General features: G+C 37.0%; 1 protein-coding gene, 1 non-coding gene and 1 pseudogene across 3 annotated transcripts; 1 reads left to right on the forward strand and 2 right to left on the reverse strand.

Moving 5' to 3' along the window:
• Positions 1-564: 564 nt before the first annotated feature.
• LOC147944215 (small nucleolar RNA R71) lies at positions 565-671 on the reverse strand. Its single transcript, XR_015558791.1, has one exon. It is a non-coding gene; the product is annotated as a small nucleolar RNA R71 (small nucleolar RNA).
• Positions 672-8,405: 7,734 nt separating this feature from the next.
• Positions 8,406-11,557, reverse strand: LOC104787223 (inositol-pentakisphosphate 2-kinase-like). Of its 2 annotated transcripts, XM_087450596.1 has the most exons (8): positions 11,084-11,557; positions 10,573-10,677; positions 10,217-10,426; positions 9,949-10,096; positions 9,711-9,754; positions 9,526-9,636; positions 8,850-9,456; positions 8,406-8,755 (listed from the first exon to the last, which is right to left on the reverse strand). In XM_087450596.1, the coding sequence occupies exons 2-7, from the start codon at positions 10,675-10,677 to the stop codon at positions 8,866-8,868; spliced, it is 1,209 nt and encodes a 402-aa protein (XP_087306722.1). In that variant the 5' UTR covers positions 11,084-11,557; the 3' UTR covers positions 8,406-8,755; positions 8,850-8,865. The 2 variants fall into 2 exon arrangements, with proteins under 2 accessions (XP_087306722.1, XP_087306723.1); XM_087450597.1 differs by lacking the exons at positions 8,406-8,755; positions 8,850-9,456; positions 9,526-9,636; positions 9,711-9,754; positions 11,084-11,557 and adding an exon at positions 10,946-10,982 and having other exon boundaries at positions 9,788-10,096.
• Positions 11,558-19,996: 8,439 nt separating this feature from the next.
• On the forward strand, positions 19,997-21,339 carry LOC147944216 (uncharacterized; annotated as a pseudogene).
• Positions 21,340-21,561: the final 222 nt, after the last annotated feature.

Consider the following 21,561-nt stretch of genomic DNA (forward strand, 5'->3'; position numbering starts at 1 on the left):
GAGCTGGGCCAAAAGCTTGATGCAGAAGGCAATGTGATTGCCGAAATTGCTGTTGTCGACGAACCAGCTGATGGTGTCGACGGTGTCGATCGACACCAACAGGGTATCGATCGACACCCCCTTCCTGCAGATGGACGTGGAGCTGCCAACCACGTCCAGAACCCAGTTCGAAAACAGGACCAAAACCGGGACTTGATCAGGACCATTGCTGACTATAACCGGGCTGATCTTGTGTATAAGAACCGGTCTGCTATTGTTCCTCCACCATTCCAGAAGAATGACTTTGAGCTAAAGCCTGCTTACTTCCAGCTAGTTGGGCAGAGACCTTTCTCAAACCTGCCCCATGAGAAGCCTTTAGACCATATTGAGCACTTTGAAGACCTTGTGACCATTATCAAGGCTAATGGAGTGACTGAGGACTTCATATTCTACAAGCTCTTCCCATACTCACTTGCATGAGAGGCATCTCAGTGGTTGAAGCAGTTGCCAGCTGGATCTTTGACAAATTGGCATGATATCAAGGTGGCTTTCCTCAACCATTTCTATGATGATGCAATGTTAGATGAGCTGAGAGTCAAGATCTCTTCATTCAAGCAAGGACAGGATGAAGCTTTCAAGGCAGCTTGGTTGAGATTCAAAGCTTATCAAAGGGACTGTCCACACCATGGTTTTTCAAGGGTACAACTGTTGAGTATCTTTTTCAGAGGGTGTGACTGGAAGTATCAGTTAGCTTTGGATGCTGCAAGTCATGGGAACTTCAAGACAAGATTTCCAGAAGATGCTAAAGTTTTGATTGAGAATTTGGCTTCTAGCAATAGCACTAAAAGAGCTGATGCTGAAAGAAAGAGACTGCATGGAAAGTTTGATGCAAATCAGCTTGCTTCTGTTAATGCCAAGCTTGATTCAGTGCACAATCTTCTTGTGGGAAAGAAGTCAGTCCAATTTGCTGCTGAAGTTGAGACATTTGAGCTAGAGCCAGAGAATACAGAGGAGAATGTCAACTATGTGTATGGAGCTGGGTATCAGGGACAGATATTCGGTAATCAGCAAGGCAACAGACCCTACAATGGTGACCAGAAGCAGCAACAGAACAATGGCTATATAAGAACCTATGGGAATTCATCTTATCAGTCTCCACCTCCTAAGACTTCTTCTGAGAGTAGAATGGAGGCCATGCTTGAGCAGCTTCTACAAGGTCAAGAGCAGTTGACAGTGACATTCAATGGGAAGATTGACAATGTCTACACTGAGCTGAATGGGAAGATAGAAGCATTGAACATTCATGTCAAGAAGTTAGAGAATCAAGTTATTCAGACTGCTGGGTCTGTCAAACGACAAGAGGGTTTTCTTCCTGGAAGAACTGAGTCAAACCCCAAGCATGCTTGTAATGCCATATTTGTGAGAGACAAAGATGCTGTTGAAATTGCTTCTGCCGAACTGGGTGAAAAATCGACCAAATCCTCGACTTCAAATGATGGTGTCGATCGACACCACCTGGGTGTCGGTCCACACTCATCCCAGACGAGCCCAGAAACCGCAAAATCTCAGGTTCCAGCAGTTGAGAGGGTATACCAACCTAAGGTTCCTTTTCCTAAGCCTAGGAGGTCTAAGCAGGAGCTTGAAGAAGCTAGATGCAAGGCTATGATGGACAAGGTGATGATTGAGATGCCTTTGATTGATGCAGTAAAGCTTTCACCACCACTTAGGCGCTATGTCAAGAGAATGGTATCAAACGGTTTGAGCCCTGAGGAAGGAGCACTGCTTACTAAGGATGTCAGTGCGATTCTGTTAAACCAGCCTCCACAGGGGAAGAAGGGAAAGAAGCAGGAGGTGGTTGTCTCTAAGGAAGTGAGTGCAATCATTCAATGTAGGACTGCAGAGAAGTTACCAGATCCTGGAAGCTTTGTACTTGATTGCTCTATCTCCACAGGAAGGTTTGCACACTCACTTTGTGACCTTGGTTCTAGCATCAACTTGATGCCACATTCTGTTGCTGTGAGACTTGGGATGACAGAATTCAAGCCAACTCAGATTTCTCTAATCCTAGCTGATCGATCCCGAAGAATTCCTGAAGGTGTTTTAGAGGATATTCCAATTAAGGTTGGCAACTTCATGATTTCCACTGACTTTGTGGTGCTGAAGTATGATCAAGAGCCTAAGGATCCTCTCATCTTAGGAAGATCTTTCTTGGCTACAGCTGGTGCCATCATAGATGTGCAGAAGGGGCACATAGCACTGAATGTGGTTGGTTTGAGTATGAACTTTGAGATGGATAAGCTGAGGAGGGCTCCTACTATTGATGGACAGACTTTTTCTGTTGAAAAAGTTTTTGCTACACGAGCAACAGGCTTAGTGACGACCGATACACCATCAGCATCGATCGATACTCCTCCACATCCGAGACTGAACTTGTCCACAACTGATGCTTCACGTCAGAAAGCTGTTCCCAGACAGAAAGCCCCCACTACACACTCCAAGGTCCTCAGGTAAGGCCAAGGTATGTATCTTCTTTACCCAAACCTCCTCTTATCATCAATAAGACTTTCAAAGCTACAAAAACTGTTTTGAGGTTAACCAAGCCACGAGATTATCGTAGAGCGCTTGTTTCTTCTGTTGATGATTTTGCAGGGCTTAAAAGAAGCAAACCCATCCCTAAATCCCGCCCTGGTCCTGTTCCTCGTATACTTGGCAGGCCTCATGCACCTAAAGCTTATACACCACCTTGGATGAAGAGGTCATTCTCTCAGAAGTATTCAATGCCATGTTCTGATCCACCAGATGCCTGAGCTGAAGCAAAGTCAAGCTAATGACTGAAAACAAGCGCTTAGTGGGAGGCAACCCACTTCTAGGTTTTCTTTTCCTTTTGAGTCATTTTTGTTTTTGCATTGAGTCAGTTTGTGTTTGAAATTTGTTTGAACTTATAAACTATCTATCTATCATGTTGCTTTTGACTTGTGTTTGAGTGTCTCTTAACAGAATAATCATCCAAGGATTGCTCTAACAACTCAACAACACAACCAACTGCAACTAACAAGGAGTTACGGCCAAAAACCACCATTCGTGATGAGTGTCGATCGACACTGAAATGGTGTCCATCGACATCCCGTGGTAACCCGAGAACAGTTCATCTTTTCATTACAATTTTCAATATATTTTTGTTTCTGTAAGCTTTCCTTTTACTTGATAACACTGGGGACAGTGTTGTTTAAGTCTGGGGGAGGTTAGTTACTAACTATGTTTTCTGTTTTTGAATTTCAGTTGTGTCAGTCAAAACCATAAAGTTTGAGTCAAATTTTTTCAAAATTTTTATTTTTGTCTTTGGGAATTATGATATTGACTAATGATTTCTCTTATTTGGCTAACACTCTAATGATTATTTGTTTATGCTTGATCTCAGAACTGAAGCTTAGAAAGACAATGAGCCTTATCAACAATCCTAAAAGCCCTTATACAATGGAAATCTGATTGATCTAACGTTGTCTCAACTTTTATCAGGATTTTTATCGGACTTAATCGCCTACCTTGGGGTTGGAAATCAGTGGACTAGACTTCTTCTTCGGGCCATACAAGACAGTGCAATTTTTCAAAGTATGTCTCCCCTCTCTCTTCCCTTCAGTGCTTTAAAAAAAAAAGAATAAAAGATGAGATGATTTTGATCAGTTTAGACAGATAGGTAAATTACCTGTGACCTCATTATTCTACTCTTGAGTCAAATGATCACACAAAGCTTGGAAGCGAGGGGTAGGTAAATTACCGATGACCCCGGTATTCGCTTACACCTTTGATTAGAAAAAAAATAAGAAAAGAAAAAAATTGGAAGTGAGAAAAGGGAGAGGAAAGGAGATGTAAGAAGAAAGTCTTGGCCTGAAAAGAGTCCATATGCCACTGTTCGATACACCCAAGGTAAGAACTCACCTGTACTAGCTTTAATTTATATAATGAGATGCCAATGGAGATTTCAGAGATTCCAAAGGATTGTGGGATTTGAGTAAGGAATGTTGATGCTAATCATGGTTAAGTATAAGTAGTAAGTTCTTGAGTCAGGTAAATGAAGAGTGCGAATAAGAATCATCATGCAGTTGAGAGAGTTCCCTGTTTTCGAACCCCTTTCACAGGTCTAAGTTTCTGTTTTGCTTGAGGGCAAGCAAAGGCTAAGTCTGGGGGAGTTGATATATCATGGTTTTTGTGGTTTTTAACCATGATATAAGGAGTCTTTTAGTATCTTTTCATTTGTTTCTAGATTGTTTCTGAGTCTTTACAGGTTTTTAGCATGAAAGGAGCAAAATGGAGCAATTTGGATGATTCTGGAGCATTTAACCGGAGGAAATCAATTTGGAGTCTGATCCTATGAGGAACATCGACCGACACCACACAAGAGAGCATCGATCGACACCCCTCTCTGCCGACTCAAGACCCAAGTTTTGGAAAATTTACAAAAGTTGCCCAAAGTCTTCCATAATTGCAACATAAGTCCCTGACGTGTTTTAGGACATATAAATAGTGTTTTTAGGTTTTTAAAACCCTTAAGTTGTATTCTAGCAAGTTTTATTTTTCCTGCAACCCTGAGAGATTTTGAGAGCTTTGGAGAGAGAGAGATCTGCTTTGTAGAGAGAGAGATTTGCTTATTATTCAGAATTATGTTTTGGTCTTCATTGAATATGTCTGAGTAGTTTGCTTGTTAGGTTTAGGGTTTTTCACAGGGATTTTATGAATTATTAGATCTGTTTATTTAGGATTCTTTATCTATCTAGATCTTCATCTTAGGTTGTTCTTCATATTAATTCTTGATTGATCACCTAGAATTAATACTTTAGGAAAATAAATTGATATGAGAATATAATTGATTTTTCTGATAAAACTTTTTGATGAGCAAAATTATTTCTTGCAAAGAGATTTGATTTAATAATTTTGTGAACAATCTAAACTTGTTTTTAAAGCTGATTTATTACCTAGAATTTTGCAAAGAGATTTGGATTTTCTGGTTTTAAATTTAGATATTATTTGCAGTAAAAACTGATTTAATTTACAAAAGAGTTTAGAGTTCTAGATCTGTTCTTAATTGCTTGAATCCTAATTTATTGATTGATTTAATATTTCATAATTTCCTGAGAAATTCCCTAGACCTAGCTTTTTGATCTTCTGAATTTACAACAACTTTTATTTAATATTTTGCATTGCTTTTATTATAATTCAATTAAATCTGTTTAGCATAATTATAAAACCCTATAATTTATTGTGTAGACTTGAGTCATTGTGGAATTCGACCCCTAAGTATTACAATGATCTCTTAATTTGAGAGAGTAGCTCAAGGTCAAATTTGAGCATATCATCTATCATACTTAAGAGTATTTGGGTGTGTAGCATTCGCTAAGGTTGAGGCATCAAACCTTAAGAAGCTCGACGATAGATCAAAACCACTACTTCACCTCGGGATTGAGCCAGGATCCAAGGCATACAGACTTTACAATCCGATAACGAGGAAGATAGTTGTGAGTCGTTATGTGGTATTTGATGAGAAATCAAGTTGGAGCTGGAACAAGACACAAGAAGGACCAAGTAGGGATCCATGAATGCTCTACATGAGATGGGTAGAAGTGATAGATGCAGGGGAAGGACCTGCAGTAATCAACAATGATCAAATTCATGATCATGAAGAAAACAAAGGTGATTAAGAGCATCTCAATGAAGAACAAAACAATGATGATGAAGATTCTCTTGACGGAGGTAATGAGAACAATGAAAATCATCAAGAAGTACAACCTCAGCTAAGAAGATCGGGTAGACAGGTAAATCAACCACGTTATCTTGTTGATTACGTGCTCCAAGCTTCAGTAGAATGCAAGAAGCTTCTATTGTCAATAAATTATGAACCAAGTTGTTACAAAGAAACAGAGGGCTCATCAGAATGGAATCAAGCGTGCAAAAAATAAATTGATTCAATCAACAAGAACAAGACATGGTTCTTAATCGATAAACCAAGTGGGATAAAAGTTATATGTCTCAAATGGGTTTTCAAAATCAAGAAAAATTCAGATGGTACTATCAACAAGTACAAGGCGAGGCTTGTGGCTAAGGGATATGTACAAGAATATGGCATAGATTTTGATGAAGTTTTCGCACCAGTTTCTCGGTTAGAAACCATAAGACTGCTTATTGGACATGCAGCCTCACACGGATGGGAGATTCATCACTTGGATGTGAAGACAGCCTTCTTACACGAAGAGTTAAAGGAAGATGTATATGTCGAGCAACCGGAAGGATTCAAAGTAAGAGGAGGAGAACACAAGCTATACAAACTTTCAAAAAGCTTTGTATGGCTTAAAACAAGCTCCTCGAGCTTGGAACGCAAAACTGGATCAGATATTAAAGGGAATGAAGTTGCAAAAGTGTACTAAAGAAAGTGCAGTATATCGCCGTGAAGAGGGAGAGACTCTTCTCATAGTTGCTATCTATGTAAATGACTTTTTGTGACAGGAAACACTCTCAAGGTCATCAATGAATTCAAGGCCGGAATGTCAACAAAATTTGAGATGTCTGATCTCGGAAAGCTTACTTATTATCTCGGCATCGAAGTTCATCAAGGAGAAGATGGAATCAAAATTAAACAAGAAGGTTATGCAAGAAAGATACTAAGAGAAGTAGGTTTAGAATCGTGTAATCCAACTAAAGTACCAATGGAATTTGGACTTAAAATTTCAAAAGCTGAAGATGAGGAAGAGATAGATCCTACACGCTACAGAAGAAACATTGGGTGCTTAAGATACTTGCTACACACATGACCGGATTTGGCATTTGCTGTTGGAGTTTCTAGCAGGTATATGCAGAGCCCGCGGAAGTCACATGGAGTCATGATGAAGCACATACTACGATATCTAAAGGGAACAGTGGCATACGGCTTGAAATACAATCGAGGAGGATCGAAGAGTATCATAGGATATAGTGACATCAGTCACAACATTGATCCAGATGATGGGAGACGCACCACGGGTCACATTTTTTGTCTCGGATCTACACCAATTACGTGGTGTTCGCAAAAACAGAGTATGGTTGCTCTATCATCATGCGAAGCAAAACTTATGGCTGTGATGGAGGCGGCTAAACAAGCTATTTGGCTTCAAGATTTGCTAAGTGAGATCACGGGAAGGAAGACTGAGCAAATCACCATCAAGATTGATAATATTTCGGCAATAGCACTCACCAAAAACCCAGATTTTTACGGTAAGAGCAAGCACATCCATAAACGCTATCATTTCATACGACAATGTATTGAGAGAGAGCTAGTGGAAGCAGAGCATGTACTGGGAACGGAGCAGAAGGCTGATATCTTGACAAAGGCTTTGGTAAGGATCAAGTTCAGTGAGATGAGAAGCTTGATAGGAGTTCAAGACTTAAGCAAAAGTGAGTTGAAGCTTAAGAAGGAGAATATTGAATAAGCTTCAATATTGCTTGCAGCCTAAGATGCCTTCAACAAATCGGTTAAGGATATGATAGGCAAAAGAAAATATCTAATTCAAGAAGTATTAGAAAAAGAGAAGTTTTCCAATTATATGTAGAGTTAGATTAGTCGAGTTAGGATTATAAATACCTTGATCGAGTTGTGATCAAAAGTATGAGCTTTGTGTTTAGTTTTGAGAGAGTTTCTAAACATTAATAAAAGAAGAGTTGTTCTTTTAATCTAAGTTTAAGATTTTATATATGAGGCACAGCAATTAGTGGGGTTTATCTTTCAGTACAAATTACATTTCTTACTAAGTTTTAAAAATTAAAGCTTTATGACGCATAACAGTTAAACTTTGTTGTTGAAATTTCATAACAATTAGTCATATTTCTCATAACAATATGACTATACATTTCTCATATTGTCGTCGTTGCAATTTCATAAACTTTGTTGTTGACTATTTCACGTTAATTATAAGGCCTTAAATGCTATATTCATCTAATCACAAATCAACCTATCTTCTCCGTTAAAACTCGTAGTCTTTTCGGTATTTTTCGCAAATAACCTCTACAAAAAGGAAACATAATCTTGTTTTTATTGCTCAACCCACTATCTCGTCATTTTTGTAATCTGAAATTTAAATTCTTCTTTTAGCAGATTTGATGATGCATTTGTTTGTCTTTAGCTGAAAGAATTCAATAATTTAGCTATGTCAATACGGATTTGATTATAATTTATTAGTGCTTTAGTTCACATTTGCTTGGGTAATCAAGAAATACGTCAAATATATACGGATCAGCTTCTTGACTATTAGTACGTATTTTGTGCGTTTGGACTGTTACGTGTAAAGTGGATTTGTTTTTGTGTGATGTACAAGTCTCTTCTGTTTTTGAATACAATTAAGTTGATTTGCTACACCATTAGTACCATATATGTCCCGTGCGTTCATGGTTCTACGTCATGGTTCTTTAAGATAAAGAACACATTTAAAATAATGCAAAACAATCTTATACAGATAAATGAAACCCACTGAATCCTGGTGATGATCATGCTTTACACTGACCATGAGATCTTATGACTTGATACTAGTGAAAACAGTAGGAAACTGTTACGTTAAGTGAAACATAAAAAACTTATTTGGAAGCATCCTCTATAAGATATGAAATCTGCTTCTCGGCTTATAGTTCTCTAGAAGCATCAAGGTTGATGTCCTTACGTCTTCAGCATCTCCAGGTATGATTTCATGATCTTCTTGTCTGGTTCGTAATTGGCTTCCATTCTATTCAAAGGTCTCATATCAAGATCAATGAAGTGTACCTACCAGCGATATGTGGATCGGCCTCAGTTTCATTAAGAGAGAAACAATACAACAAAAGAAATCTGGACTGGAAGTAATTAAAAAAACATGTACCTTGTACTCAAAATCTTTAAAAATTTGTTGATTCAAGATGAACATTACCGTGGGAAGAGGAACTTGACAGACCAGTCTCTGCTGATCTAATACTTACCATTACACCGCAATCTGTTGCAGTGGAAGATATTAGAAAATTCTTCAATATATTTAATTTTTCATCATGTGACATTGAATGCATGGCACCAAATTGATTAGACAATTTGCTCTTTTCCAACTCTTGGCACGCTTTACACTGGTCAATTAAGTCATAGTATGCGTGTATCACCCCCTCAATGTTATATTTGTCATGCTTTTGAACGTGTAGAAGCTGATCTAGAGCTCCAGATTCGTAAATAGTTTCAGCAACAAGCTCTATGAAACTACTTGCACATACGTCGTCATCTTCGGTTTTCAAGAACCCTTTGAGTATATGCTTAAAAGCTAATTCCACCTTTGAGTTTGTTATGCATTTGCTACCACGAAAGCCTCCAAATACCAGAGAACCGTTCAAGAACACACGGAAATTGGTTTGAGGAGTCGCGTAGAGCGCTTTTATTGCTTTGTGTATTCTATCTTTGGATCCAGAGAAAAGGTCTAAGGGGTCATATTCACTGACTTCTAATATCTGAGGCATGACTTTAATGTGTTAGCTTCGAAGTTGGATTTTGTATTTGAGGATGTACGAGAAAAGTACCTCGTTTTGCCTAAGCTTCAGAACTTGTTGCATTTTGAAACGAGTTACACTCTTCTTAATAACATTTTCTTCCGCTATGAAACTTGAAGATGGAAGAAATCCATATTTGGGCTGTTTCATCAGGGTAAATATATATCAGCCAAAAAAAGAAAGAAAGAAAAGGACAGGATAATGATCATGTATACCTTTATTTCAACAGTTAAGCATGATTTATCATCCTCAACATGACCTGAAAGCAGAGGAGATCATTAACTCGGGTGGCATGTATCTATAAACCAAAAACCATAACTTAAATCCATCATTAATTTGAGTTAATCAAGAGACAGCATACAAGCTCACATCAACTTTTACTTGCTGCCAAGTAAAACAATGAACAGAAAGAGCTTCATTAATATTGTAGTTGACTACACAAAATTAATTTACCGTGGGTGAAACGTGTCAAATCATCCATGAGAAGCTCCGAAGTGCGGTTAGTATCCACACTGGATGGATTAGCTCGCCGGGAAAGAGGCTGAGATGTCACCATTTTCTCAACAGACTCAAGAAACTCCGTTGCTACAAGACGACGAATCTACAACATTCCCAAATAATTAATGAAGACTTAAATTCCTTTTAAAACATCCCAAATGCAACTTCCAGATTCTTGTAACCGTTAGAACGCATTAGAATAAAGACAAGGGAAATAGCATACTCCAGCATTAACATGTTTGTGACCCAATAAAGGTCTCATGACATGTTTGACAAACAAATAATCCACCATCTCCTTGTTTTGGCAAGATGCAAGATCCTTAATGTCTCCCCAAATAAGATTTTCGAGACTGGTAAGATCATTTCCACTAGTGTCTCCTCCATTTTCATTCCCATTCTTTAGCTTTTTCGCTATCCTCATCACCTTTCCCAACTTCACATATACCACAAAAGAGAAAAACATAACAAGATTGCAATCAATGTTATCTAATTCTTCCTAATCCCAAAAACAATGAATTTAAATATATAATCATCTTTGTTATTAAGAAACAGATTCAAATAGGAGACTAGCTAGCGTACGTAAGTGGGAGAGGATCCAGTGTAAGCGAGAACTAAATTAACAGCTCCTTCGCCTCTATATGACCAATCAACTGCATCTTTTGCTTCCAAAACAATCTCCTCCATCTGATTACAAACACTCAAAACAAGTTAACAAAAACATATTTTACGTAAATAACATTCATAACGTGTCTTTTGAGCAATGATCAAATAGTAAACAAGCTAAGCGAAGCGTAAGTCCATTCAACGTCAGCCCTAGTCATGACATTAGTCTTGTAGTCAATATATACCTCTATAACTAAAAGTTGATTGCATTACATGTATCACTAAATTCAAAATAATTCATGCGCTGTAACGCAGTTTCTTTCTAATATACATTTGATTACTAACTAACTTTATATATATTCAAGCCTTTTGTCATCAGTTTGTGTTTCTCTTGAAATTGCAACAATAATGTCAAGAATCAAACGTTAGCTAGAGAGAAAATGTAAGATCATCACACCTATGGCAACAATAAAAGAAAATGACTAACCTCTTTCGACTCTTAATGGCGCCTAGAAACTCTCCTACTCCTGGACCTTTAGGAAGAAGAGATACATATATATGCTTTTGAGTTTTGAGGAATTATGTTGTGGAAGAATGAGAATCACAATAATGTCCTCACTCACACAATTCCGACAATCACTTTCTGGAAGATCACTCATCCTCAAACTAATCCTGCTTAAGCACGCTTAACTCTGGAGTTCTCTCAAGACTCTTGACCAAACATCTACGCAAACAGAGGTGTCACAGTACACACACCTTCACTAGCAGATCGCAACGTCCTTGTTGCACACCAAGACCGTCACGCCTAATGGTGTGAGTCCACTCGACTCCACCACACTCGTCTGGATTTTACTCTAATACCACTTGTAACATCCCGACAGTCATTTTTTTAGTGGGCCTCATATCCACTCTTAGCTCATAGTTTTGGTTTTTTACGGTTGATCACAAGATCTTCGATGATAAATAAAACATCGAAGTTTTTTGTATTTATCAAAGAACTAAGACCAGCTCCAATGGTTTCTCCTATTTTTCGTCTATAAAAGAATATTTCAAATAAATACTATTTTTATTTTACAATTAACATTTTTTATTTTAAAAAAATTGCAAACTAACCCATTTTACCTTAAATTTTGTAACACTTTCATAAAATTATCTTTTGCAAATGGTAATCTTTTAAAAATACTTATTTTATTTATTTTGGTCGTAAATAAAAGAAGTTAACGTTTAGATGACTACTTTGCAAATAAAATAGTTCAACTCTATTTATAGAGGAAAAAATAGAGTTCCCCCATATATAGAGAAAAAAAATAGCAATATCTATTATAGAGATGAAAATAGAAATGGATTGGAGCAAAAATTATTCTATAATAAAATTTAGAGGCAAAAATAGAGAACCATTGGAGATGCTTTAATAAAGTCACTTATCGCAAATCTTAGAAAAAGATATTTGAAAAACATGCGTATATACACGTACTCTCCTAGATTGTAATGAAAGGCCAATTTTAGTTCACCAGCTCATGTCAATGATAAATTTTTAGGCCGGCCCTTACTCCAAGTTACAGACTAGTAGGAAGGATCGTGAACCAGCAACTACTTGTGGAGTCTTCTTCCAACTTTTTTCTTAATACATTTCACGGAAAATATTGGCAGTAATCCTCGACGACTATAAAGAAAAATACTTTAGTTATTCGTCAACTACGTTTACTTGGCCCATGGTTTTTTTTTTTTTTCTTAAGTTTAATTTTTAATTCTGAAGAGCTCCAGGGCCTAAGGTCATACATTTTCTTACACTAGTGATAAGAGTATTTTATATGGTCCTCTTCCAGGGGCTATTGACGCTTGGTCATGATTTTGTTTTTACCCTGCTCACACGCACTATTCTTATACACAAATTCCTTTCAATAGTTAATTTGCCCATCATTTATTTATTTTAAAGTATAAATTATATTTCTAAGCATGTGCAGTAGAAAATTCTCACAAAAGTTTTCAACATTTCTTTTATAAAAGAAAAAAAAATGGAAGTAAGAGATAACAATTGGTTCTCATTTGAAAATTGTTGAAAATCTCTTGAGAGACTCATTAAACACATGTCAATATGTGATTAGTTTTAAAAAAGTTATTTTAAATAGTTAATTAAATGAAATTATAACTACTAAATGTTATACTTATATCTCAGAAACTATAAGAGTCTCTATCCACTATAAATGCTATAAACCACATTTAAGCGATTCGAGATTTTTTAACATACTCCATATGTTTCATATTAAGTGTCATTTTAAGATTTCTCACACATCTTAAGATTATCATTAAATTTTCTATTTTACCCCGTTATCCCTCTGTTTCATAAAAGGTGTCATTTTGACACAGGGCACACAAATTAAGAAAAATTAGAATTATACAAATATACCTTTTATTTAATTAATAGTTAATTATTTAAGTTTAGTAAAAAGAGGTTTGGGTTAAGGGCAAAATAAGAAATTTGATGTATAAAGTCACATTGGAAATGTAAAGTAACATTCTTTGTGAAACAAAGAAAAAAGTGCATAATGACACTCTTTGTGAAACGGAAGAAGTATTAATATATTATACAAATTTTTCTATTGGTCAATACATTAAATCAGTAGAGATAAAATTGGAAAATTTAACAAACATTTACATTGGAAATACAAAGTGACACTTATTTTGAAACAAAATTTCCAGTCTAAAATGACACTTAATATGAAATGGAGGGAATATTTTATTTTATTTATTATATAATATTACTCCCTCTGTTCTAGTTTAACTGTCGTTTAAGGTTTTTGCACACAAATTAAGGAAACTATTAAATTTTATGTTTTGCCCTTCATTAACATATTTTATAATTTTTTCATTGGTTGAAACTTTAAAACAGCAGAGATAAGATTAGAATATTCATCAAACATCTGCATTGAAAATCTAAAACGACAACTAATATGAAACAATAAGTAAATCCTAAAACGACAACTAAATTAGAACGGAGAGAGTATTATATTATAATTGTGTTCCCAAATATAGAATTGCATGCGTTTTGTTATTAAAACTTTGGAACCGAGTTTTTTCGTCAAAATTGTGATATCGTGTTTTTCCGCCGAAAATGCAGAATTAAATTATAATTGGTTTTCTTTGCCAAAATTGTGGAATTGTATTTTTCCATAAAAATTATAAAATCATTTGTTCCTTAAAGACTTAAAGTAATGGAATCATTTTTCTGTTTAATCACATAATTTTGTTTTGGCGTTAAAATATCAAGATGAATTATTGTCTAAAATATCACATAGTTTTGTTTTTTATAGTTTTAGCCTTTAGGTATGAATAATCGAAATGAGACTAAATAGATACTCTCATTTATTTGCGTTGAAATCTATTTTAATAAATAGATTTAATTAGAGTAATTCATTTTTTTTTACTCAAATAGTTAGAGTAATTCATTTAATCTGGTAAATAGGTTTTACATGATGTGGTTATCTTCTTAACTAGTCATTTATTAAATGATGGTTACGTAACTAATCCCTAATAAAACCTCTGTAGTCAGTTTAGAGAGATAAGGTCGAGCCTAGGTCTAAAGCTTTGGGAAAAAGAAACTAGTCCTCTACTAATGGCAAAGAATCTGTACGTGGTGAAGCGCGATGGATGGGTTGAAACTTTTGACTTGGAGAAAATTAAAGTACGACTTAAGAAGCTAAGCTATGGGCTTAGCAGTTACCATTGTGGCCCTCTCCTCGTTGCTCAAAATGTCTCTGCTCGTTTCTACAATGAAAATAACTACAACTCAACTCGACGAGTTGGCTGCCGACGCTGCTGCTTCCATGTCTTGTAACCATCCTCATTATGCCTACGTACGTCAGTACTTTTTCCTTTTTTCTCCCAAATAAATATAAATGACTTGGAATTCCTATATAATTGAAACCATTTTATTTATTTTCAGCTTGCTGCTATGATTGCTATCTCAAATCTTCACAAGAACACTAAGAAATCATTTTATGAGACGTAAGATTGGAATTTTATTTCTTGTTTTGGTTTGAGTATATATCATTCATTGATTATATTATTTGAGTTTATAATTTCAGGGTTGCATACATGTCCCACCATGTCAATGAGAAAACTGGATTCAAGGCTTCTTTAATAGATGAGAATGTATCTAGGATAGTTATGAAGGTAACGTACTTGAAAAAAAATATTTGTTTCTTGGAATGTAATGTATCGTTGAAACCCTCAGTCATGCTTTAATTTGTGTTTCAATCTCAGAACGCTGCTCGTCTAGACAGTGAAATTAATCATATATGACCGTGATTTTAATTATGATTACTTTGGGTTAAAACGCTTGAGAGGTTTTACCTCTTGAAAGGCCTCAACACATACTCATGAGGGTTGTTGTTGGCATCCACATGGACGATATTGATTCTGCTATCCAAAGAATTAGTTCCATGACGTGTTCAAGTTACTTTTAATTGGGAACTTTTGTCATTGAAGTTAGGTAAGGTTTTCGGTTTCGCCTTTCCTTTCCTTATAAACATACATATGCTAAATAGATGGACTAGAATATATAGTCTGTAGCATTCTTCCAAAGTCTCTTTAATTATAAAGTTAAATAGATAGACCAGAACAGAGCTTGTCCTTGTCGTCACCAAATACAATATGTTTGTCCTCTTGCCACTGACGCACATCATTCTTGGTGAATACACTTTAATGATAGACTCTGTTGTGTTCTTCAAGAAGAACACATATCATGTCCATCTGGCTTGATCACATCGATCTTGCTGAACTGGGTAAACAAACTTGCGTCTTGTGTTCTTTGTTTTCTTTATTTGTTCATTCGTTCGGTATTGATTCAGATTGAGAGAGAGTGATTCGTGAGGATTGAATACTCGATTCGTATCATTCTTACTTCGAATAGTAACACCTGTAATGTCACCAGGAACATAAATTGTATGCAATGCCACATCTTCTCACCAAGGATAACTTAGGTGGAACTTGAGAAGTATCAGAAAAATTAGTAGGGGGAGCTATTTGATTAGCATTACATGTTCACAATACCACTGGTTGACCTTCTTCTAACAAGGTCTGCTGCATAATCTGAATCATTGAAACCTTCTATCTTCAGATTATCACCTTTAGTAAATGTGAGATTCAAATTACTGGCTCCTCTTAGATATCTCAGCAACCACTTCACAGCCTCCCAGTGCACACGACCAGGTTTACTCATAAACCTACTCACCAAACCAACAGCATGGGCTATGTCAGGTCTAGTGCCTACCATTGCATACATCACACTTCCAACCGCACTAGCATATGGTATTTTATTGACATCAACACATTCACTAACATGTTTAACTGCTTCAACTTGAAATGTGTCCCAATCGGAGTCTCCACAATATGAGCTTTATTCATATTAAACCTTTTTAACACCTTCTCCAAATATCTAGATTGGGATAATGTTAGAGTGCCTTCTTCTCTATTCCGAGAAATATCAATTCCAAGAATTCTACTCCCTGCACCCATATCCTTCATCTCAAATTCCCTACTTAACTCTTCCTTGAGCTTATTGATCTCAGTTATACTCTTAGCAGCTAGCAACATATCGTCCACATACAACAACAAGTAAACAAGTTCTCCAGGACATACCTCCTTGACGTAGACACACTGATCATGTTCACTTCTATTGAACTCTTGCTTAATCATAAAAGCATTGAATCTCCTTTTCCATTGTCGTGGTGCCTGCTTAAGTCCATATAACGATTTCTTCAATAAGCAAACTTGATCTTTACCTGGATTCTCCTCATAACGCTCTGGTTGTTCCATGTACAATGGTTGATCAAGCTCTCCATGAAGGAAAGCGGTTTTAACATCCATCTGTTCGAGCTCAAGATTATCTTTAACAACCAATGACATTAAAGTTCGGATGGAAATGTGTTTCACCACTGGTGCAAACACTTCCTGATAGTCTATTCCTTCCCTTTGTGTAAAGCCTCTTGCCACTAATCTAGCTTTATACCTTCAGGTTCTACACCAGGAATACCAGGCTTCTTCTTGTAAAGCCATCTACAATCAATTACCTTTTCGTTTACAGGTCTATCCACAACTACCCAAGTTCCATTCTTCTTCAAGGAACTCATCTCTTCAGTCATTCCTGCATCCCACTCTTTGCAAAACTTATCTATGATAGCCTCATGGTAACACTGAGGATCTTCACAAACTACTTCTTCTGCAGTCATTAATGCAAATGCAGACTGTGAATAGTCTGAGAACTTAGGAGGAGCTTTAATTTCTCTTCGTACTCTATCTCTCGCCAACTGATAATGTTTTAAGCTTGCAACAGGTGCGGATGCTTCTTCCTCAGGCTCGAAATACTCTGTTTCTGAGTCACTCACTTCCTCTATATTAGCTCCACCTGAGTTCGAACTCTCTCCTTGTTCCAACCCCAGTTTACCAAACTCAAGTAAAACTTTATCACCTTTAACCTCAGTTGACTTATCACCTTGTACTTTACCTGCCGACTCCTTGTACATCATTTCTTCGTGAAATATTACATTTCGACTGACTACACACTTCTTTTCCTCAAGTAACCAAACTTTATAACCCTCTGTACCCTGAGGATAACCTAGAAACACTCCTTTTAAAGCTCTCGGCTTCAGCTTCCCTTGTTCATGATGCACATAAGCAATAGACCTAAACCGTCTAAGATGCTTGTAACCAGGTTTTCTATTTAACCACAACTCTTCAGGTACATTATGATCTACCGCTGATGCAGGTGACCGATTTATCAGATATGCGGCAGTAGATGCTGCTTCAGCCCAGAAAATCTCCTCTAGACCAGATTCATTTAGCAAGCATCTAACCTTTTCCATGAGGATCCTGTTCATCATTTCAGCTACTATGTTCTGTTCTGGGGTGTAGGTGCAAGTCTTGTGCCTTTCAATACCGTTTCTTTTACAAAACTCATCAAACTTAGAGTTGCAGAACTCTAAACCATTATCCGTTCTAAGAACTTTCACCTTCTTCCCAACTTGATTTTCAACCAGCTCCTTCCATTCACAAAACCGATCAAAGGTCTCATCCTTGGTCTTAAGAAACATAAGCCATACCTTTCTGGTCTTATCAACAACAATCGACAAGAAATACTATTACCAGAAAGTGATGAAGTGACATTTGGTGAACCCCATAGATCTGCATGAACATATCCTAACACATCCTCTGTAGTGTGTTTACCAACATTAAAACTCAGCTTCTTCGATTTTCCCATAACACAATGCTCACAAAATGCTAAGTCCTTGATATCCTTCTTCTGTAATAATCTCTTACCAGCCAGAATCTTCATGTTGTTGAGGCTCATATGACCAAGCCTACTATGCCACAACCCTGTACTGTCCGTTTTGCCTTCTGTATTCAGGTTCTCACTGATAACAGTCTCTCCTTCAAGAATATACAAACCATTTTGCAATTTACCAGACAAATCCGTTTTGTTGTTCTTATAGTACCTTACATTTCCATCTCAACCTTCATGTTTGTACCCTAGCTTGTCAAGAGTACCGGTTGAGATGAGATTTCTTCTCAGATTTGGAACATATTTAACATTGTTCAGAACCTTGATTGAGCCACCATGTGAATTAATGCAAATAGAACCTTGACCCTGCGACTCCACTGAATGATTATCCCCAAGCAGTATAGTTGTTCCACCATTCTCATCAAAGTTTATGAACCAATCCCTTCTAGATATCATATGAGAAGTACATCCAGAATCAAGAATCCACAAATCCTTTATCAGTTGATTGTTAACACTCAAAGCTTCTGAGAATACTAACTTCTCCGTAATAACTCCTACTTCATTCTGACCTTCATTCTCCATTTTCCTTTTTCTAGCATAACAATCCTTCTTCAGGTGTCCAGTCTTCTTGCAGAACCAACAAGTGACCTTCGATCTTGAACCTGATCGACTTCTACTCTTATTAGCTGAACCATTCTGCTGACTTCGCTGTTGAGGTCTCCCTCTTTCAGTTGTATACAATGCAGCAGATGTAGATCTCACTGACTCCTTTGACTCTGTCAGCTCTCGTTCTAAAGATTTAGTCGAAGATACAACATCTTGGACTGATAGACTCTTGTTTCCGTACTTGAGAGTATGCTTGAGTTGACTGTAGGTTGCTGGTAATGAGTTTAGCAACAATATAGCCTGCACTTCCTCTGAGACCTGTATCTCCAAGCTCCCAAGTTCAGCAACAATCTTTAGGAAATCATCCACGTTTTGATCTATTGTCTAAGCCTCAGCCATCCTAAACGAATAGAAGTTCAACTGCACATAGATCCAATTCGGCAAAGAAGTTTCCATATACAATTTATTCAACAATGCCCACATCTTAGCTGTCGTTTCACAGTGATTGATCTTTCTAAGTACCTTATCACCTACATGATTGATGATAATAGTAAAGGCTTGATGGGATTGGTCGATCTTGACTGGATCTGGTACCTCCTTGGTCTGTGACGACGACGACTCTGATGATTCCTCTGGAGAAACCTTCTTTTCTTCATCCTTCGTTACCGGAACGGTCTTCGTCAGAGTAAAATCATTTAGGATACTCTTTAAACCAAGAACCCCAAGCTGCGCTCACAATCTGATCTTCCATAGCGAGAAATCGCTATCTCCATTGAACACCTTGATCTCAACTCTCGCGGTCGTTGCCATCGATCGATAGAGATTGACGAGCGAACCAATAGCTCTGATACCAATTTGTTACGATTCAAAGTAAGTATGATACGAATCGAGTATTCAATCCTCACGAATCACTCTCTCTCAATCTGAATTAATATCGAACGAATGAACAAATAAAGAAAACAAAGAACACAAGACGCAAGTTTGTTTACCCGGTTCAGCAAGATCGATGTGATCAAGCCTACATCCGGAGCCGAATCAATCTGGCAAATTCACTATTAGAGCAATCTGAACACAGCTCAAACTCGAGCTTACAACAATGGTGATTCTCTCTCTAAGTCTCTCTCTCTCGAAACAAACTCAGAGATACAAAGATGAAGAAGCTTGGAGAAATAAGAAACACAACGTTTCAATACAACAGAAAACCTTCCACTGCAGTTAGAAGCTTTACGTTTTAACTTCTTCTTCCTGGTTTAGTCTATGTCCCCAAAACCGGAGATAACCATCCAATTCAACTCTTCTTGATTTCGGTTAAGACTAACCAAGATCAAAACTGGAATTGAATCAGAAACCTTCAACAACAGGGATTTGATCTAGACATTAATAATATATTTTCCTCGGTGACATTGCGGAGATTTGAATCATAGTTACTAGATAAATATGATTAATTAAATACAAAATATTCATGTTCATCCTAAATTCGATTAGTTGTTTAACTGAAGAAATCATATGTAAGGTATGGATTTAGATAATGTGATTAGTTGTTTCTATGAGGATTATGTTGAGACTGCACATTGTATCTTTGTGATTCTTAATTTACCTCAATCCCTAGTTATTTATGTGATTGTGAATAGTAAGTTGTCTTAATATTAGTTTTATTTACCTATTTAAACTTTGCAAGTGTAACCAATTGCAATTTTAAGATAGATCCTCTTGATGATTTTCTAAACCATTTCGTAATTTGATAGGTTGTTTTTTTTTGTTTCATTATCTTTGACTGACTGATTGATCGTGGTTCTGTTTTCATTGGGTTTGATTATGTCTTTTGTTAACTCAAGCTGAAGTGGACAGAGAAGAAAACGCACCAATCTAAAATCAACATGTGGGTGCACTTGGCACTGTTCTTGAAAGTTTTGTGAAGCTATGTCTCTCACATTATAAAAGATGACTTCCATAATATATATGCTTTTGATGGCTGGATTTGGAGAAGCTTATGTAAGCTAAGGCCTTGTGACTTGAGTTCCGGAGCTACCTGCAGGTTTTGAACCAATAACTGGACATCGTTAGGGCCTCTGTTGGACATTACAAGGGATGCATTGCAGGGCCAAGAGTATCAGGATTGGCACTTAATTCTGTGGTTGCGGATTCTATAAGAGATGGCCAGTGGTGGATTTCACACAGTCGGACTCACAATCCCATCGTTCAATTACTTAAAGCATGCCTCCCTTCTACCTCAGCTGTTAATTTGCAGGAAGAAGCTCTGGAAGATTGGAGATGCGCCAGCATCAAATATATTCTCAACGGCTGCAACTTGGACTCACTTGCATCCTCCTGGAAACAAGGTGGATTGGTTTGAATCAGTTTGGTTCAAGGGTAGGATTCCCAAACACGCTTTCATTGCTTGGCTTAACTCCCGTCACAGGCTACTCACCCGTGATCGATTGGTAAGTTGGGGACTATATGTTCCGTCTCTTTGTCTTCTCTGCAATAGTCATTATAAATCTCGTCAACACCTCTTCTTTGATTGCTCCTATGCTGCTGCAGTGTGGCATTCCTTCACTAGCAAAGCCAATGTTTCTCCTCCAATTAACTTTGATGATGGAGTCAAATGATTGAAGAATCCTTGTAGAGATAAAAATACTGCTTGGATTCTCCGATTAGCGTATCAAGCCTCAGTTTATACAATTTGAAAGGAGCGTAATTCGAGGCTTCACACTGCCTCCTGATCTCGACCAGCCTTGGTTCTTATCTCAGAAATTAAAAGCATGCTCAGATCTCATCTCGGAAAGTTAACGCTCAAGCAAAGGAATATTCTCCCTGCTAACACTCTCTTGGTTACTTGGTTTGGAGTTTTCCATTAGACTTGTAACTTTTGTTTTCTGTAGGTGTTACACGCTTTAGGAGGCACTTGTTGTAATGGTTTCCCCTTTTGAATATGAATGGAAAGGTATGTGTTGGAAAACAAAAAGATGCACACACTCTTATACCTTATACTACTTGCAATACATGATATATCCCTCAAAGTAGGTTTATAAAAAATACATCATTAATGGTGAAACGGCATAAACTAACAGAAACAAGAT

The sequence above is a fragment of the Camelina sativa genome, chromosome 5, assembly GCF_030686135.1.
Source record: "Camelina sativa cultivar CO46 ecotype springtype chromosome 5, ASM3068613v1".
Taxonomy (NCBI): domain Eukaryota; kingdom Viridiplantae; phylum Streptophyta; class Magnoliopsida; order Brassicales; family Brassicaceae; genus Camelina; species Camelina sativa.